Source organism: Salmo trutta, chromosome 12 (assembly GCF_901001165.1).
Source record: "Salmo trutta chromosome 12, fSalTru1.1, whole genome shotgun sequence".
Lineage (NCBI taxonomy): Eukaryota > Metazoa > Chordata > Actinopteri > Salmoniformes > Salmonidae > Salmo > Salmo trutta.
In genome coordinates, this window is record NC_042968.1 from 20,382,057 (window position 1) to 20,400,499 (window position 18,443).

Consider the following 18,443-nt stretch of genomic DNA (forward strand, 5'->3'; position numbering starts at 1 on the left):
GCGGATTGACGGTAGACTTTCAGACAGTCGTGGAGTGCTAGCAGCCTGCTGAATCTGCCACTTCTATAACCCAGGGGAGGAAGGACAGGGATGAATGGACACCTCTTTAAGTCTTTCAGCTTGTTAACTAACTTGCCTAGTTAAATAAAGGTTAAATAAATAAAAATATCCAAAAAATAAGACAATACTTGTGCATAAGTGAGAGTACTTTTAGATGATTTATCCAATCGTTTTACACTACCAAGTTACCAAGAAACATACAATGTTACAAGTCATCCTCAATGTTTTACAAATTAAAATGCATTATTATTATTATTATTGTTCCATACAATTATTACAGAGAATCAGACAAATTATGCTACCCTCTGCATATTAGCTACTTAGTTTATTCAATACTTACTTTTCAAAGATATCTGGAAATGTACACATTTTGTGCTGTTGTAGGAAGCAATCACTCCCCTATTGCTGACTACAAATGATCTATAACTGGGCAATAACTCACTAACTAGCAAAGGATATGAGCAAAATATGCATACTTGGCTACATGCAGCTCTCGCTTTGATCTCAAAACAAGCGCATCTACTCACGACCGCTCATGCTGTAAACACAGTCCAGCTCAAAGTAAATGGCACAGATCCATATATGGCACTGCTCTATTTGCAAAATAGGTATACTGCAGCTCTGATTGGTTATGCCGCACCGGTCTGTGTAGAGAATGGGTTGAGTCCTGCTTGTCAATGCAATGGAATCCTACTCCGATGCGTTCTGCCTACAACAAAATCTCGTGCAAAGTTAGTTTTGCATACTAAGTCTTGCATCATTTGTTTTGTTTCTGTATGTTGCATTGAAATTGGCTAATATTGTGTTGATTCGATCACAATTGCCACAGTAAAGGGAAACGTTGATAGTGTTAACTAACAAGGAAAACGCTAGACAGTTCAGTGAAGTTCAATCTCGTGCTTCTCTCCATGGGCTGATATTTCTTCTGTGCGGCAGTCCTGGGGGATCTGCGTGGCAGTCTCGGGGCTAATGCGCACCCACGTGCAGATTAGCGGGAACATTGGTCATCATGGTAAAAGATGGGAGGCCTAGAAGGCTCTGTCTTTTCTTCTTTCTTCGTGGAGCAGAGGAAGTTCAGCCTGTCCTCACAGTCCCAGGTTCCCCAGTGCTCTCCCATCTTGGCCAGAGTCCCACAGCGGATGTGTTGGGTGGGGCAGTGGGGCAGCTTCCCCCCGGTACATGCCTGGTACTCCAGTGGGTTCCCGCTCACCCACAGCCACTCGCCAGCCAGGAAGAGCAGACCCATCCACACATGGTCCGTCTGGGCTTCTGAGATCTGCTGTTGGGTTTGGAGCTGCTCTGTCTTAGAGAGCAGGCTGGAGAGGTTACTGTGGTGCTGCCTGCAGTACTCAAATCAAATCAAATCAAAGTGTATTTGTCACGTGCGCCGAATACAGCAGGTGTAGACCTTACAGTGAAATGCTTACTTACGGGCTCTAACCAATAATGCAAAAAGGTATTAGGTGAACAATAGGTAGGTAAAGAAATAAAACAACAGTAAAAAGACAGGCTATATACAGTAGCGAGGCTATAAAAGTAGCGAGGCTACATACAGACATCGGTTAGTGAGACTGATTGAGGTAGTATGTACATGTCACGATTTCCGCCGAAGTCGGCTCCTCTCCTTGTTCGGGCGGAGTTCGGCGGGATCGACGTCACCGGCTTTCTAGCCATCGCCACTCCCTTTTTCATTTATCCATTTGTTTTGTCTTGTTCCCTGCACACCTGGTTTTCATTCCCCAATCACACTACATGTATTTATTCCTTTGTTCCCCCTCATGTCTTTGTGTGAGAGTGTTTCGTGTTACGTGTCATGTTTGACGCACTATTTCTGGTGTACGTTTATTCTGTGTTTTATTTCACGAGGTACAGTGAGGGAAAAAAGTATTTGATCCCCTGCTGATTTTGTACGTTTGCCCACTGACAAAGAAATGATCAGTCTATAATTTTAATGGTAGGTTTATTTGAACAGTGAGAGAGATTGAATCTCAGGCCTTTGCTGCTTCTGTCTATCATGTACCTGACATCAAGTACGTGTACACACCCACAAATCAGTTGGCTCAGTGCCTGTGCCTGTACAGCCCACCAATCAGAGAGGTCTCTCAGTACCTGTGCCTGTTCAGCCCACCAATGAGGAAGCTTTCTTTTGTGATCTGTGAAAGATAGCTGAAGCCAAATGACCTCTTTTCCTGCTAAACAAATGAAGCTCCTGAAAAGGTAAACATCACGTAACCTGTCAAGTTCACAAGGAGAAGCTCAGACTGGACCCACATTGTCTTTGTAGGTCCTATTAGTAAAATTACAGAGCTCAGTACATTTTAATTTAGTCCAACTTCTTCATGTGGTCCAAGAACATTGTTGACACAATAAAGGTAATATAATGATTCATAAAATCACCAAGAATTAGCATACAGATGATTTGGAAAATAGAGCTGTTATAACATAGGTGTAAGAGGGTCCAGCCTGGTCTCATAGAATAGACGTAACATAGTAAATGTAAATCCAGGACATTCAAATTAGTATAATATGTTAAGTTTGGTATTGTTACATAAGACAGAAGGCAAAAATGAGGGTGGTTGTTTGGGGTGAATCAGTGGGCATATAACCCCAAAGGTTCCGGCTCGAATCTCATTTTAGCTAATTAGCAACTTGTCATCTATGTATTACTTTTAAGCTATTTTGCCACTACTTAGCATGTTAGCTAACCCTTCCCCTTCCCCTAATCCCAACCTCAACCCTTTAACCTAACTTAAACCTTAACCATAACCCCTAACTCCTAGCCTAGCTAACGTTAGTCACAACAAATTGCAATTCATAACATATCATTACAAATTGTAATTCATTACACAAAATATCATACAAAATGGATGATGAACATCCACAAATGAATACATACCATACGAAACATAACATATCATACTAAATGGAGTGTCTTACATTTACATGAAGAATCATATGAAATGCTCTGAGACCAGGTTGCAGCCAGCGAGGGTCGGACCAATACCACGTTTCTTCAGTCCCAGATCTAGGCAAAACACATTTAGGCTTTGTGGTCTCCAATGGTCTTGAGACTGAGACCACAATTGACTCCATCATTGATAACAATTGTGATTTACAATATTTGCCAAGGATCAATGTACCATTTTCATTATCTTGAGTGTACGGTCCCCTAGTGGCGATTACATTTCATAGCAGATCTTTGTACTCAATTGGAGCACATGGCCTCCTATACCTAAAGAAAAAAAAGGGTCAGGCTTACCCATCCTCGCCTTCCCCTAAATCAAAACCTGATATTACGTCCATATAGTCCAAAGTTCCATATTGCCTAAATAGAAAAAGGATAAGTTCATCACACCCATTCTGCATTACCATAAATCTAACCTAATTTTAAGTCCACATAGTCCACGGTTCCATAATGCATAACATTAAATTTAAAAAAGTTGTTCATTTTGTAAAAAAAAACTATGAATCCATATTTGTACTGTGTAATGCGGTGCAAATATGTATCGGGGCCTACTTCAACAGGAGGTAGCTGTAATATTCGAGTCCTTGAACATTTTTGATTATTTACATATAATGTATCGACCACTAGACCAGCATTCTGCTTCTCTGCTTGGAGCCTTTTGAAAGAGGGGCACAGGGCACGTCGTCTCTCCACTATTTCATGAGGAAATTGTTCATTAATAGAGAATGGGGGTGTTCTTCAATTCCCTACCCTGTTGTAACAAGGCAATTTTCATTTTGTAGTGGGTAAGCATAGCTACGATCGGACGGACCTTCGCTCTACTCTGCCACCAAAACGGTGAGCTCTTTAAATCAATTGTTTCCACCTGTTCGTCCGTCATTTTGAAATTACGTTTCATGAACACTTGTTCACTTTGAAAATGCATCCTTAAATCATCCATACCTTGAAATAATCCCTGATCTGACATGACTGGATTGGTGAAAGATACTTGGTGGAATCCTTGCCTTCACCCATCCAACCAGTGATTATTTCAAGAGGGGAGGATGGATGGATCATAGAGATAGATACTCTATCTCTATGGGAAGGATGCCCTCTTCAAGTATTCAAACAGGTCCCTTGTCTCTCCAGCACCCTCTGTTTTGTCTCCACAGTGTGCTGTGTGTTCTGCAGGCACACAGATAGAGAGGCTGGCGCTATCCTGTTTCTCATTATATATTCCTTCCTTTACCCCACAGTGCTGACTGACTGCTGTTCCCTACGGCATCAATAATACAAGAGGAAGTTATTGTTCCACCACAGGCCACAGTGACACAGAGTTAAAGGGCCAGGGGGGCAGGGAGCGATCCTTTCACTTGCCCCACTCAGGTTACGGGGCCTGCAGACAGCGGTCTGACACCAGGGAGCCTGCCGCTGTGGCCCAGTACAGGGCCTGATTGTGTGGCTGCAGTGACCGGAGGATGGATGTGTCTGCTGTGACAGCCCACAGAGAGGTGCTGGCTTGGCCATCTGGATAAACCTATACTCCACAGACCCAGACTCACATAGGATGAACCCTAGCTGAGAAACAGCTCAATAGAGAATTAGTCAGTGGGAGACATGGGACAGCTAGAGAATGGGAGAGATAACCTGGGTGTGATTAATACCATCCAGATTTTCACCCTGCTTGTGCATCAAGGTGACAGTCCTGACCCTGGGATTGTTTCAAAACAACATTGAAATCAACATATTAGATGCAAAGAGCTATTGAAATATAGCAAAACAAGTTTGTTTTATTCTTTCCAAAAGTGGGTTGTTTCACATGTCATGGGGAAATCTAAACCTTTTATAGTACCGTAAATTCCAGACTATAAGCCGCAACTTTTTTCCCAGGCTTTGAACCTCGCGGCTTAAACAATGACGCGGCTAATATATGGGTTTTTCCCGCTTTCAATTTTTTTTCTCAAAAAAACACATTCTGTGACGTGCTCAGTTTTTTGGCGGCATGAAGCTTTCATTAGACCAATGAAATTGCCGAACGGGTTAAGGTCAAACAACTTTTTTGTTTACTGTTTAGATTAAATCGAGCGCTCTCAAACTTCCCCTCATTCTGATTACGGTAGTCATTTTGTCACCCTCATCATGGCAAAGACACTGAGAAATGCATATGATGCAGCTTTCAAGTTGAAGGCGATTGATCTGGCTGTTGGAAAAGGAAATAGAGCTGCTGCACGGGAGCTTGGTCTTAATGAGTCGATGATAAGACGTTGGAAACAGCAGCGTGAGGAATTGACTCAGTGCAAAAAGACAACTAAAGCTTACTGCTCATTTTTTATTTTTTGTTACAAGCCGTGTTTCGTTAAAGCCTATTTATTTTTGTTACAAGCCGTTTTCCGTTAAAGCCTATTTATTTTTGTTACAAGCCATGTTTCGTTAAAGCCTGTGTAAAGTTCATTTGTTTCAATGTACCGGTAGGCACCTGCGGCTTATAGACATGTGCGGCTTATTTATGTTCAAAATAATATATATTTTTAAATTCAGTGGATGTGCTTAATAGTCCGGAAATTACGGTAAATGCCCTGATAGAAGGGACCACCTCTACAGTATGACATAGTCATAGAGTTTTGTTAAAGTTTATTTTTGTTCATACACATGCAACCTTAGCGCCGTACAGAAAACACTTTATCCATTGTCCTGTCCATTGTCCTGTCCTCCATTGCATTAATCTCACTTTAGAAAACAGTTAGCTGGCACAAGATAGGGGGATACCACTGAAATATGAGGCTAAACTATGGTCCTAATTCATCCAACTGGATCTCAGGGTCTGGGTGAGCAGGTGCACAAAACAAGATAAACACAGAGAGGGAGAGTAGGAGTGGGAGGGGCTGACAGGGAAACAGAGAGAGGGAGAGAAGTTGAAAGTGAGAGGGACAGACAGAGAAAAGAGGTAATATAACCTTGTTTTAGTACACATTTATACCTGGAACTTAGATTATATTCACAAAGCCTTATAAACACATTTTCAAGGATTTGAAGAACTGAATGGAGCATCATCGGTGAGTACAAACAATTATAATTCTCTTTATGCTCCTTTTGAACTCCTATTGCAGATGACTGCTGTTTAGTATTATTGGGACATCAAACAAATCCCAAGTATATGGATAGAGATGCATAGGTGGCAAATGTTAACCTATCTTCATGCTCTCATAATGTCTAAGACCCATTTGAAAAGAGAATATTTCTGGATAGATAAACAACTTATTTAGTACCAGTATTTGAAATCCTTCTGTGCATTTCATATTTCAAAGTCTCACTCAAAACGGCTTCAAGTTCATAGAAAGGATAAAGAATATACCTCAGTTGATTGAAATCCATGGTAATACACCTCTATTGTGAGAGGGAAGGTGCTCAGGTGATGGTGGCCTGTCATTAAGGTTTAATGTCCACTCTACAATGAAACACTCTACTCCCTGTGTCCACCCCACTGACCCCAACCCATTACCAGAGGAAGGCTGTAACAGGGGATGCAGTCCAAACTCAGGGATATGACATCACTCAGACTTAGGCCACAGACGTGACATCACTGTGACATCATCAGCACTGGCTTGGAGGTGGTAGAGAAGATGGTAGTGTTTAGGGTCATGCGCATCACATTGTTGGTTGTTTTACTGAGAAATACATCCACCAAGAGTTCAGGTGAGGAGACTGTATCTTACAATTTCTTGTTATGATGTAGTGTAATGGTGTGATGGTGCCTTGATATTAATCATGTTTGCTGTATCATGCTCAAAATATGGCTTTTCAACATCACTTCCAGCAAGTAAAAAAGAGGACCAAAGAGAGCCCATTTTCAAGGAGTTAGAATCAATATTGCGTAAAGGAGGGTGGTGGTATCCTAGCAAAGAGCCTGCCTCCCCGGAGAGAACCCAAGACCAGCAGGTCCACAGCGTGGTGAGGAGCATCATGGGAAGTCTGAAGACCCTGGGCCTCCTGTCCAGTAAGAGCATGGGCGTCCCCTCCCTCCAGAAGCCTGTGGACAGGCACCGTCTGTCAGGCTTCCTCTACAATATCTCCATGTACCTCCAGGAGATGGGTGCTGAGCTGGAGGAACGACAGCTTGTCTCTGACGAGGAACAACTGTGGGAGAAGGTATTGCAGTCCTTTATCCAGTCAGAGGGGGGTGCTGCGCTGAGCCAGTGGGACAGCCGGGAGCCCCCCAGGCCCAGCGTCAGACTCCAGGACTGGTTCCTGTCCCTGAGAGGCAGCTCTCACTGGGACGGCCTGCTGGGGCTTCTGCAGAGCCTTATGTCCCTGTCTGAGCGGCAACCCCACAAGCCCCTGCTTGACTTCCTGTCCCAGAACTGGAGGACAGTGAGTGCCCTGCTGGAGGTGGCCCTGCAGGCGCTGGTCAGCGGGACCTATGGCCAGGCCAGCGCCGGGCTGCAGGGCTTCATCTGTGCCCTGAGGGGCCGAGGTGAATGTGCCTTCAGTGTCAGCTGGCTAACACAGTTCCTCCGCTTCATGGAGACACGCAACTGGAAGCCCGTGGTGAACCTGCACCCTGCGGGGATGGGGGCCGACCAGAGAGGGGGCTCAGCTGCTTTTGGGCGCCTGAAACCCTTCAGCATGCCCCCCAAGGCCCTGAGAGAGGAGGGGTTGTCTGGGAATGCCACTCAAGGGGACATTGGGGACAGAAGGGACATGGGGGGAGACCTGGACTCCCTTCAGACGCTGCTCCTGCAGGCTTTATCACGCTCCGATGGGGAGCAGAGGGCGAGGCAGCTGGCAGAGCAAAACCCTGCCCTGCTGCAGGGATTGGACAGCCTCAGAAGGGGATTCTTGCACAGGGTGGGCAGCTCAGTGTACGGCAACCTGAGGAGAAAGGTGTCCCGTGTTACCATGGCGCTGCTTGATGATGTCAGCAGCGTGGTGGACGTGCCACAGCCCAAACATAAGGGCAGATGCTCCGTAGGTGAGTCCATGATGCTCCCCATCACCAAAAGGTTGGGGTCAGTTCCATTTCAATTTAGTCAATTCAGTGGATGAGCTGAAATTCAATTAAATTCAATGTTCCTATTTTCCTTGAGGATTTTGTTATTTCACTGAATTCAACTGGAATTGTGCCTCAACCCTGGTGGCTAGCTATACTAAACAAAAATATAAACTCAACATGCAACAATTTCAAAGATTTTACTGAGTTACACTTCATTGAATGCAATCAGTCAATTGAAATAAATTCATTGGGCCATAATCTATGGATTTCACATTACTGGGCAGGGGCACAGCCATTGGCGGGCATAGGCCCACACACATTTTTTTACATTTTACATTTTAGTCATTTAGCAGACGCTCTTATCCAGAGCGACTTACAGTAGTGAATGCATACATTTCATAATTTTTTTCTCCGTACTGGGAGCCAGGCCCGGTTGGATTTAATTGAACCTTTATTTAACTAGGCAAGTCAGTTAAGAACAAATACTTATTTACAATGACAGCCTACCACAGACGACGCTGGGCCAATTGTGCACCACCCTACGGGACTCCCAATCACGGCCAGATGTGATACAGCCTGGATTCGAACCAGGGACTGTAGTGACACCTCTTGCACTGAGATGCAGTGCTTTAGACAGCTGCGCTACTCAGGATGTTCTGCCAAATTCTCTAAAACGATGTTGGAGGCGGCTTATGGTAGAGAAATTAACATTCAAATATCTGGAAACAGCTCTGTTGATATTCCTGCAGTCAGCATGCCAATTGCACACTCCCTCAAAAGTGGCATTGAGAGGCAGCTCAGTGGCAATCTGTGGCATTGTGCTGTGTGACAAAACTGCACATTTTATTGTTCCCAGCACAAGGTGCGCCTGTGTAATTAATGATCATGCTGTTTAATAAGCTTCTTGATATGACATCTGTCCAGGTGGATGGATTATTTTGGCAAAGGAGAAATGCTCACTAACAGGGATGTAAAGAAATTTGTGCACAACATTTGAGAGAAATAAGCTTTTTGTGTGTATGGAACATTTCTGGGATCTTTTATTTCAGCTCATGAAAAATGGGACCAACACTTAACATGTTGCATTTATATCTTTGTTCAGTATACATACTCTTACTGTTACTGTTCTTATAAAACACATGTCAGAGATGGGTCATACATGTTGTTCAAAGTCTCTTGAATTTCATTTCCATTCATATTAAGCTGATAATATGTCTCAAACAGCTCTTACTCATTAGTCATGAATGATTTAGAGTGAAACACATGACACATGAGAGTGTTTGGACTGACACTGCTTTAAAATCATAATGGCCATGTTAGTCATTGAGAGGATCGGTGTTACCCTGCATCCCATGCCCTGGCTAATCTCTTTGCCCTCTCATTGATGCCAGTAACACTATCTCCTGGGCATTGTGAGCCCAGCTATGCTGTTACATCAGGCCCGATTGTATGGTGCAAGTCGCTTTTTCCACCATTGATCTACATAATATTCAGTAGCTCTCTTACACTGTCTGTGATTTTCCATTAAAGTCCCTTTTATCCATCTTTGCAAAGGTGACCTGAGACAGCTAATCTTATGGTAAGTAATCGAGAAAAAAACTAAGATTATAATATAATCTACAGTATGGACAAACATATCATACATCATGATGGTTTCATTTGATCATTTTCCCTCACAAAGAATATGAGGTTAATAGAAAATATATGTTGTTTGTCGTACCATAGTTTACCATACTCTCTCCCCTTGTCCGTGACTTGTAGGGGGATCAGACATAATGTCACGTGGAATGCTCAGGCTCTGGGCTTCAACTCGCAGGGCCCTCCCAGCACCCCTCCCTTCCTCTCTTGCCCCTCAATAGAGGGTGAGACAGGGGACCCCAGAACCCCATCACACCCCTCTCGCCCTAGACCAGCCCTGTCACCCCGCAGGGCGCCCAAACAGAAACAACCACACAGCTCAACCCCAGTACCCCGCCGTTCCCGTCTCCTCAAGCCCCAGTCTGAGGCAGTAGAAGTTGGCCACAGCCACCTGAGAGAGATGGGGTACTTTGCCTCAGCAGAGATCCTGGAAGCAGCATGCAACGCCTCTATCCCAGGCCTTACAGGTGTGTTCAACTTCACTGTGTTCCTCTACTGTAACCTATTTGACGGGGACGATGGGTCTGTGGACCCGGAGGTTGGTCAGGTGGGACCCGACCTACACGCCACGTGTTCTGACGCTGCCTGGTACCTGTCTGCAGCCGAGGATGACTTCTTGTGGGTCCACGTCTGCAGTGAGTTCTTCACCCACCAGTTCAACAATACTGTGTGTGCCAACTCCTCCTTTTGGCTGCAGCGAGCACACCAGGTACAGTCCATGATCAAACCCCACTACTGAATGCAAAAGAGTTGGGTTGGGTTCCCAACTCACTTTTTTAACTTCTCCACAATGTCTAACTACATTCTGCCTGTGATGTTTGCAGGCTGCAGAGATGAAGGACTACCACTACTTCAACCAGTCCAGTATAGGTGACCTGTGTGTGCAGCTGTCAGGGGAGGTGGTGGAGGGCGGGGACAGCCCAGGGCCTGACAAAGCCTGCCTGGCCCAGCTGGGCACCAGGTCCCTCAGCGCCCAGGACTTCAGACGCTGCTTCCTGCCTAATATTTCTGCTCTGGTCTCAGCCCTGTGTGGCAGCGAGTCCCCTGAGGCCCATCCCTCCCACACATCCATTCCGGAGGGCAGCTGGGCTGCAGAGTACTGCTCCAGACTCCACAACTCCTCCCACCCTGAATCCATAGAAGACACATGTAACTACAGGAAGTGGAGCCTGCAGCATTTCACCAACGCCACCCTACTGGAGCTCTGTGGCAGTACAGAGGGGCTGAGGGAGTACGTTTGTAGCAATGCCACCCTCTACCGCCTGCTACTCCCAGCCTATCCTCAGCTCTCTGACCTTTGCATTGACTTGGATGTAGAACAGGAGGACAGGAAGTGCTTCCTCCAGTGGTTCTTTGACATGCTCCCGGCGCCGTACGACTTTGACAAATCACAGCTGTGTGTGAGTCCTGCTCCGCTGCTGGTGGAGGCACTGCACAGGCTGAGTGTGTGTGAGGTGGATGGGGGTGAGCGAGGAGGCTGGGTGGGGGCTGTGGGGTATGTGCTGAGGGTACTGGACTTTGTGGTGGGGTTCTCGGCGGGGCTGGATGAGGGGGAGGGGGAGGTGAGGCAGGGCCTGGGTCAGGCCATCCTCCTCTCCAGTCTCCTTGACAACGCCTCATTCTGGGCGACTCTGCGTCCCGATGCCTCACTGAGCGTGCTCCAAACCGTGGGCTTGTTCCTGCGCAGGGAGCAGAGCGCAGCTCTCAAAGAGGACCTGCTCAGCTGCTTCAGTGTAAGCCACATACCTTATACACAGAACACATACACACAAACATAGACACATGAAGGTAATGTGAATGCCTCCTCTGTCCTGACAGCCTGTATTATGGGACCTCATTGAGAGAGAGGACAACTCCTCTGCCCTCAGAGTCCTAATGCAGGTACTGTACACCTTTATAAAACGGTTAGTTGAGATCTTAGATGCAGATTGACTGGTTACCTGTATTAAGGTGAACATTGTTTTCTCTCCAGGAGTACCTCCAAATGCCCAGGGAGAGTATCCGCACACTGGTGATGTCAGCAGAGAAAGATGCAGTGAAGAGGTTTCTGTCTCACATGCACCAGAGCTGGGACCAGCTGCACGTAGAGACCACTCAGGTTTGTCCTCAAACACTCTCAGTTTAGCAATGGATGCTGGAAAGTAGGGATGTTACTAAGTTACTAGTACTGTCAATAAAGACCACTGTCTCCCCCAGTCTTCGCAGAGAGAACTGCAGGCCATGGAGACCATGACGTCCGGCTTCATCCACAAGTTCCCTCGTGTGACCCCTGACCTCTTCGTCGACCTATCACAGTTTATACCTTTCATGTCCGTCTCTGACATCATGAGCTTCCCCACCTCCCTGATGGTCAACACCAGCGTGTGAGTTACTAGGCCTGAGCTGCCATTTTAAGCCAAAGGTCAAAGGTTGACTGGTTCTGTGTTATATCATAGGTTGATGGCGATCCGTGACCACAGCACAGAGATGAAGTCTCCACAGAAACAGGCGTTTGTGAAGAGGCTCCTGCAGTCCAGTGTGGTGGGAGATGTCCCTTCCTGGCCACCGTACTTCCTCAGCTCCATCCTCCCACTACTCCCACACCTCCCAGTCAGCCAATTTCAGCAGCTGACATCAGACCAGGTTAGACATCTCATTCCTTACCTACTCTACAGATATTTTCATGAAGTAATGTGTACTGTATTGGCATTACTCTGTCATCATGTTCCTCCTTAAGCTGAGTCCACTGGTGGAGTTTCTGGGAAACACCAGTCTGGATGGAACAAGGGGTCGCCATGTTCTACGGACTCTATTCATTAAAAAAAAGAACTTCACCAGTGATAACATATCAAGGTAGGGTCTTTTGTCTCAAGTTGTAACCTATTCCGCATATAGTGCTCTAGTTCTGACCAGAGCCACAGTGTCCCTTTGTGCAGTTACCAGAGTATTAGACCAGAGAGACGAGGGCATTATTTCTCAACAGGCTGGGAGTTCTGGTTTGTTACCTGAAACCAGAGGAGCTGCGTCCGTTTCTGCTGGCTTCCCCTGTGTCCTCTGCTCTTTGGCAGCAGCTAGCTCTCTGTGTGTCTGAGGGACTCATCAGTGCTTCAGGCAGGGTGAGAGAGAATTGCATGTAAAAAATTGGGATGCACTCCAAAGGTTCCAAGTTCATTTTGTGGCTGCATGACAATTTTTTCCTCCAACACACCTGTTAGGATATCAGTAAAAATATCAGTATTGCCATTTGTATATGTATACAGTCCATATCATTTGTGAGGGGCTCTGACACTTGATCCTGCTCTTGCCATGTTCAGCTGTCCCTCTGGCTGGTCCAGGCAGTGCAGCCTCTGAACGCCAGCACTCTACCTCCTCCAGCACTGGCCACCCTCAGGGGCCTACTGCCCCAGCTAGGGGCTTCCTTCCTGCAGTCACTGCCCTCACTACAGCTCTTGGACCTGCTAACACACCCAGGCCTGCCCAGCTTCGCCCCAGCACAGGTCAGCACTGCATGGACTATGCCTACACACTGAATCTACCGGTATGTTGTTTTCTGCTGAGCGAACATTACATGTTGTTTTTAACTTCCCCCAGGCGTTCCAGATATTATCCAAAATTTTACAAGACACAAATGTAAGTAAAGGCTTATTAGTGATCTCTTCAGTTATGTTTTAATCTACACAGCTTGTTGTGCATTCTTACAAGGCCATATTTCCATGGTGATCCTCTCCTTGTCAGCTCACCATGGATACACTGTGCAGGCTGAAGCCCTTACTGCCTGGCCTGTCCCCTGCTGTGCTCAGAGGCATACACTGGTCCGAGATCAGTGGAACCACTCACTGCCAGTGCTGGAGCACTCTACTGGCTGACCTGAAGCCTGCCCATAGAGCCATGCTCCACAGGGCACTGCAGGAGGTATGGTGCTCTTGTTTCTCGGTGGGGAGATTACTTTCTCCTCTCTGCCAAACTGTTCTTTATTCATCATTTCCAGTGGCTCTGCATTGTCTTTCTTACCACACAGAGCAGATGATGACACAGTAAAGAGATGGTGGAATTTAAATGCTAACCAACCAATTATGCTGTCAATCATGAACTACCTTATACGCCTAAACCACTAGTCAATTGTGAATTTACCTGGAAGTAATTCCATAAGTACAGTACTTAACCTATTACCATTACTCAGGCACATATTCAATTATTTATTCCTTTGCTTTTTAAAAAAAAAGGCTTTAGCCAGCAACTCAAGGAACTTCACAGTGCAGCTCCAATGTCTCCTGCCGTTTGTGCCCCTGAGGGAGCTGATAGAGGTTCTGGATGGAGAGACATTCCTGAGAGATATGAGCCTGTACAGAGACCTGCCCTGGTCCCCCCAACAGGTGCACATCCATCTCCACTATGCTCCGTCTGAACAGACAACACTACATAAACACCCACTCCTTTGGCTATGGTATAGCATCATTACTGTTGTTGCTCTAGAGGGAAAGCCATGCTGCCAGTGTGGGCCTGGGCTCCCATTCATCTGCAAATCATTGGATATGCTTCAGATGAGCCATTCAGGATATTAATGCTCCATACGCCTCAGCCGTCATCAAGCAAATTGGTTTGGATGTAGTACAATAGTCAAGAGGGGGAATATAAATTAGTAATGCCTACCTTAAATAGATTAGATTCCTTTCACCACCTGTTTTCTCTCACACACACACTGTGTCTTTCTGAATAATATAGGCTCAACTCCTTTTCAAGAGGACCCATCAATCTGAAATCATTACCAGAGAAACTGTAGAGTAAGTCAAATGTTATTAGGTGTCATGGGTATGTGCTGTGTTATTGAATATCATGTGATATTCATGCAAATCATTACATGACAAAACTAGAGACTCAGTCAGTGCCCAGTTTTATTCGGTTTCCCTCACCTGGATTACAAATGCAATCTTCCAGATACAAATTATTCATCCAATCATCTATTTGGTCTTTAGGGACTTGGGTTATATTGCTGGTGGAATGAGCTGTGATTGGCTAAAGCTTTGGACCAATGAAACTGATTTTTCAGAGTTGCTTCAGTTTGTCAGTGAGTTGCCAGGAGGGGTGAGACCAGCTCTGGTGAGGAACCACAAGCTACCCACATGGTATCCCTCATGTCCTCCTCCCCTTCTCTCTCACTCCTTCCTTTATCTATATTTAGATACATATTTCTGTCAAGAAAAGTATTCATGGAATTATTCAGAGCTTCCTATTTCATACTTGTTTGTTCAGATGTTTTGTGCTTTGTTACCAGAGGAAATGCGTTGTAGAGGAGCTGCGGAAAAGACCAGAGGAAGACCTGGATGGTATAAGTCCCTGGATTGCTGCAGAATTACCGTACGATATCATTCACTCCAAAATATATTGTATAAATGGCCCAACATTTAATCTCTCTATACAAGACCAATCTGGTTATTTCTGCTGTCCCAGGGTGAACCTGATTGAGAGCCTGTCTAATACTTCACTGACAGCCATCCTGGCTCACATTCAGCAGCACTTTGTGGACTTCCTCAAGCTACCCCGTCATAAGCAGATGGCCTTAGCAGAAAAGGCCATCACTGTGCTGGTGAGGAGAGACTATTATACTATTAGCACGAAATCCTCCTGATTAATAAAACATACACATTGATCAATTCATCCAAATGATTCAGGGTTGGAATGCATGGCATTACAATACTTAATAATCAGCTAAACGGATTGTGCTTTGTTGTCAGCTGTAGTCATTATACTGTAGTACCTGCAGTAATTATACCGTAGTAACTGTGTTCTGGTGTGTCCACCCAGGGCACCTCTCAGGGCCTGGCTGAGGGGGAGCTCAGGGGGCCTCTTTGGACCTCCTGGGGCCCCTGTTGCCCTTCCTGGACAGGGACACCCTGGGGCTGGTGGACAGAGGGGCCCTGGGGCTGCGGCTGGATGAGCTGAGGGGGTACTGCCTGCCCTGGGACACCCTGAAGGACATGGCTGCTCTGCTTACTGGGAGAGACCTGCTGGGGTGAGAGACAGCTGGGTCTCTTTTAGAAGATGGCAGAGTGGGAGGCCTGGGGTGGTTGTGAGCTGGTTATGGCAGCACAGGGCTTGTGGGTATCTGTCATGTATGCATTTATAACAGAACGCTGGTGTGTGTGTGTGTTTATTGTAGAGAGGCATCGGCCTGGACGGTTGGGGATGTGGAGCTTGTTGGCAGACTGTTTTTTACTCTCTCTCCAAAACAGATCAACTCATTTTACATTTACATTTTAGTCATTTAGCAGACTCTCTTATCCAGAGCGACTTACAGTAGTGAATGCATACATTTCATACTTTTTTTTTTATTTTAAATTTCCCCCCCGTGGTGAGGGCTCCATTGGGCGAAACATCAAGTGCCTTTATAATGACTATCACTTTATCATTGGGTGATGACAAATAAAGCCCTGCAATACTGTATGCGTGTACTTTTAGCAGGATGTGCTAAGTGTGTGTTTTACTACCATATATCAGGTGGTGCTGAGTGCAGACACGGTGGAGGTGGTTCTGGCAGGTCAGTGGCGCTGGGAGAACAGTGATGTGGGTCAGGCCTGTGTGTCCCAGTGTGTGGACCAGCAGGGCCAGAGAGAGAGGATCCACAGCCTCATACGAGGGGTCGTCAGAGCACAGAGCAGGAGAAAAGGTCATCATTGATCCACTCTCTATATCACAAATGTATCATACCCACTAGCTCTGAAGGGAAAGCTTGATGATAATGCATTGTGGTTCTAAACTCATTACGGTCTCATGTCATCTATCCAGTGCCAGTCCCAAGCTGTGGCGACATAAGAGGCACCTTCCCCTCAGCATGGACAGCCAATCAGCTGAGCCGGATGGCGGAGGAGGAGTTGAGGCAGTGCGTGGAGGTCATAGGTCAGGACGCTTCACTGAGCCCTGAGCGGCGCAGAGCACTGTGGGTAAAGCTCAGGCAGGTTAATTTCAGAACATCGGAGACGTTTTGGTTTTCATCACTGCCTGCTAAAGATTGACAGTGGAAATGTGTTGTGTATCTTGTGCACTATCCTTCACCCTCCTCCAGGCCTACAGTCCAGTTAGAGGCCTGAGGCCAGAGCAGGTCCTGGGGCTCAGCTGTCTGGTCACTGAGCTGGGGGAGAGAGAGCTCCAGGACACTAACCTGACTGACCTGGGTGTCCTGGCCTACCTGGGGACTCTGACCGACTGGAGCCCAAAAAAGGTGACGAGGCTCCCATATTCCAATCTCACGTGTGATATTTGTAGTGTGGAGGTTGCCCACTCCTGGTGTAGGTTGTTTGACTCTCCAACCCTGTGTCTCGTTTCAGATGAGAGCAGCAGTTGTTGGTGTGATGCGGAAGGGGAAGTTGAAGGTGGAGCAGCTCGGAGCTGTAGAAGTGGCTTCTCTAGGACACCTGCTCTGTGGTTTCACACCGTCAGAGATCAACAGACTGGACCCCTACAACCTCAGGTCAGTCATGTATTAGAAATACACACTTTATTTTAACCACATAAATATTAGATCACATACCTTGTGAATAAAGCTCAGCCTATAGTGCAAAAGGCAAAAATGTCATTTTTTGCTGTCTGATTCCACTTGGTGATAATGCTTCCATCAACTCAGTCCTAATGAGTCCTCCTGCTATATGACTGACAGCATGGCTGCTCTGTTCCTGAGGAAGCTGGCCCTGCCGTGTTCAGAGCAGCAAATGGAGGCTCTGACCGCCCGTCTCTCCAGTCCTCAGGTCTTTGGCCCCGTCAGTACCTGGGGCCCAGAGGTCTTCACTGAGATCGGCACACTAGCAGGTACAGCTGTTCAAATGAGGCAGGGGTTTAAACTCAGAAAGCTTTATTGTTGTATATTCAGTATATTTGATCCTTAAATCTAAGGAATAGTTAGTTAGTAGTGACCGGTGAATCCACCCCTCGCACGCACACTCATTACATGAGTCCTCTCTCCCTCCCTCCCTCCCTCTCTCTCTCCCTCTCTCTCTCTCTCCCTCTCTCCCTCTCTCCCTCCCTCTCTCTGTCCAGCGGGTCTGGAGGACATGGTTCTGTCTGCTCTGGTACAGGAGAAGGTGGAGGGGCTCATCCCCGACGCTATCGCCCTGATTCCCCCCATAAAGATGGCTGTGAGTCTCTCTCTGGTTCACCTCAGGATACTTAAGAGCTGATTTGGATAATGCTGTTTACATAATGCTCTCCAAACCACATCCCATTTTGTTAGTTGATGCACGATGTGTGTGTGTGTCTGTCAGGTGGTATTCAGTGCGGTCCAGTTGTCATGGCTGAATGTGGAGCAGGCATGGGTGGTCACAGAGAAGCAGTGGGCAGAGCTGAACAGTGGGCAGAGACATGCCTTGGGCCTGGCGCAGTACGAGGGGGATGTCCTGCTAGAGCACAGGGGTAAGGATTCACAGGGGTAGGATTCACAGGGGGGTAAGGATTCAAAGGTTCAGGGACATGGATAAAGATCATCTTATGAGAAAGAGAGAAAGAACTTGTTGGTCTTATTGATGGGTGTTGTTCAATGATTTATGTTATTTGTCTGTAATAGCATACCAATATCATCATAATGTCATGTTTAACAGTAACTATGTGGTAGTGATATCACTGTGTGGTATGATGTGTTTTGTTTGCGTCCACAGGGAGGAATGTGGCCCCGGCAACACGGTCAGCTGACAGCCTCACTGTGTGCTTATTGTCTCTATGCTGTATGTTATGGCAACTTCCGTAAAACACACAGTAACCCATTTGTATTTATTTGTTCTTTGACCTTTTATCAAATTGTAACATTTGTACTTAAAAATAAACCAAACATTTTGAACTGTGTTCCAT

The 18,443-nt window shown here is 46.2% G+C and overlaps 1 protein-coding gene and 1 long non-coding RNA gene across 2 annotated transcripts; both read left to right on the forward strand.

Annotated features, from left to right (window-relative positions):
* The first annotated feature begins 6,964 nt into the window (after positions 1-6,964).
* LOC115204735 (stereocilin-like) lies at positions 6,965-18,436 on the forward strand. Its single transcript, XM_029770450.1, has 24 exons — positions 6,965-7,973; positions 9,549-9,573; positions 9,756-10,341; positions 10,457-11,365; positions 11,451-11,513; positions 11,605-11,730; positions 11,838-11,995; positions 12,068-12,254; positions 12,349-12,464; positions 12,595-12,727; positions 12,926-13,108; positions 13,347-13,523; positions 14,884-14,966; positions 15,060-15,195; positions 15,449-15,621; positions 15,769-15,787; positions 16,107-16,275; positions 16,395-16,564; positions 16,672-16,827; positions 16,934-17,076; positions 17,263-17,411; positions 17,640-17,737; positions 17,864-18,011; positions 18,254-18,436. The coding sequence occupies exons 1-24, from the start codon at positions 6,965-6,967 to the stop codon at positions 18,340-18,342; spliced, it is 5,205 nt and encodes a 1,734-aa protein (XP_029626310.1). The 3' UTR covers positions 18,343-18,436.
* On the forward strand, positions 14,766-16,267 carry LOC115203141 (uncharacterized). The gene is made up of 4 exons (XR_003880117.1): positions 14,766-14,966; positions 15,060-15,195; positions 15,414-15,621; positions 16,107-16,267. It is a non-coding gene; the product is annotated as an uncharacterized LOC115203141 (long non-coding RNA).
* Positions 18,437-18,443: the final 7 nt, after the last annotated feature.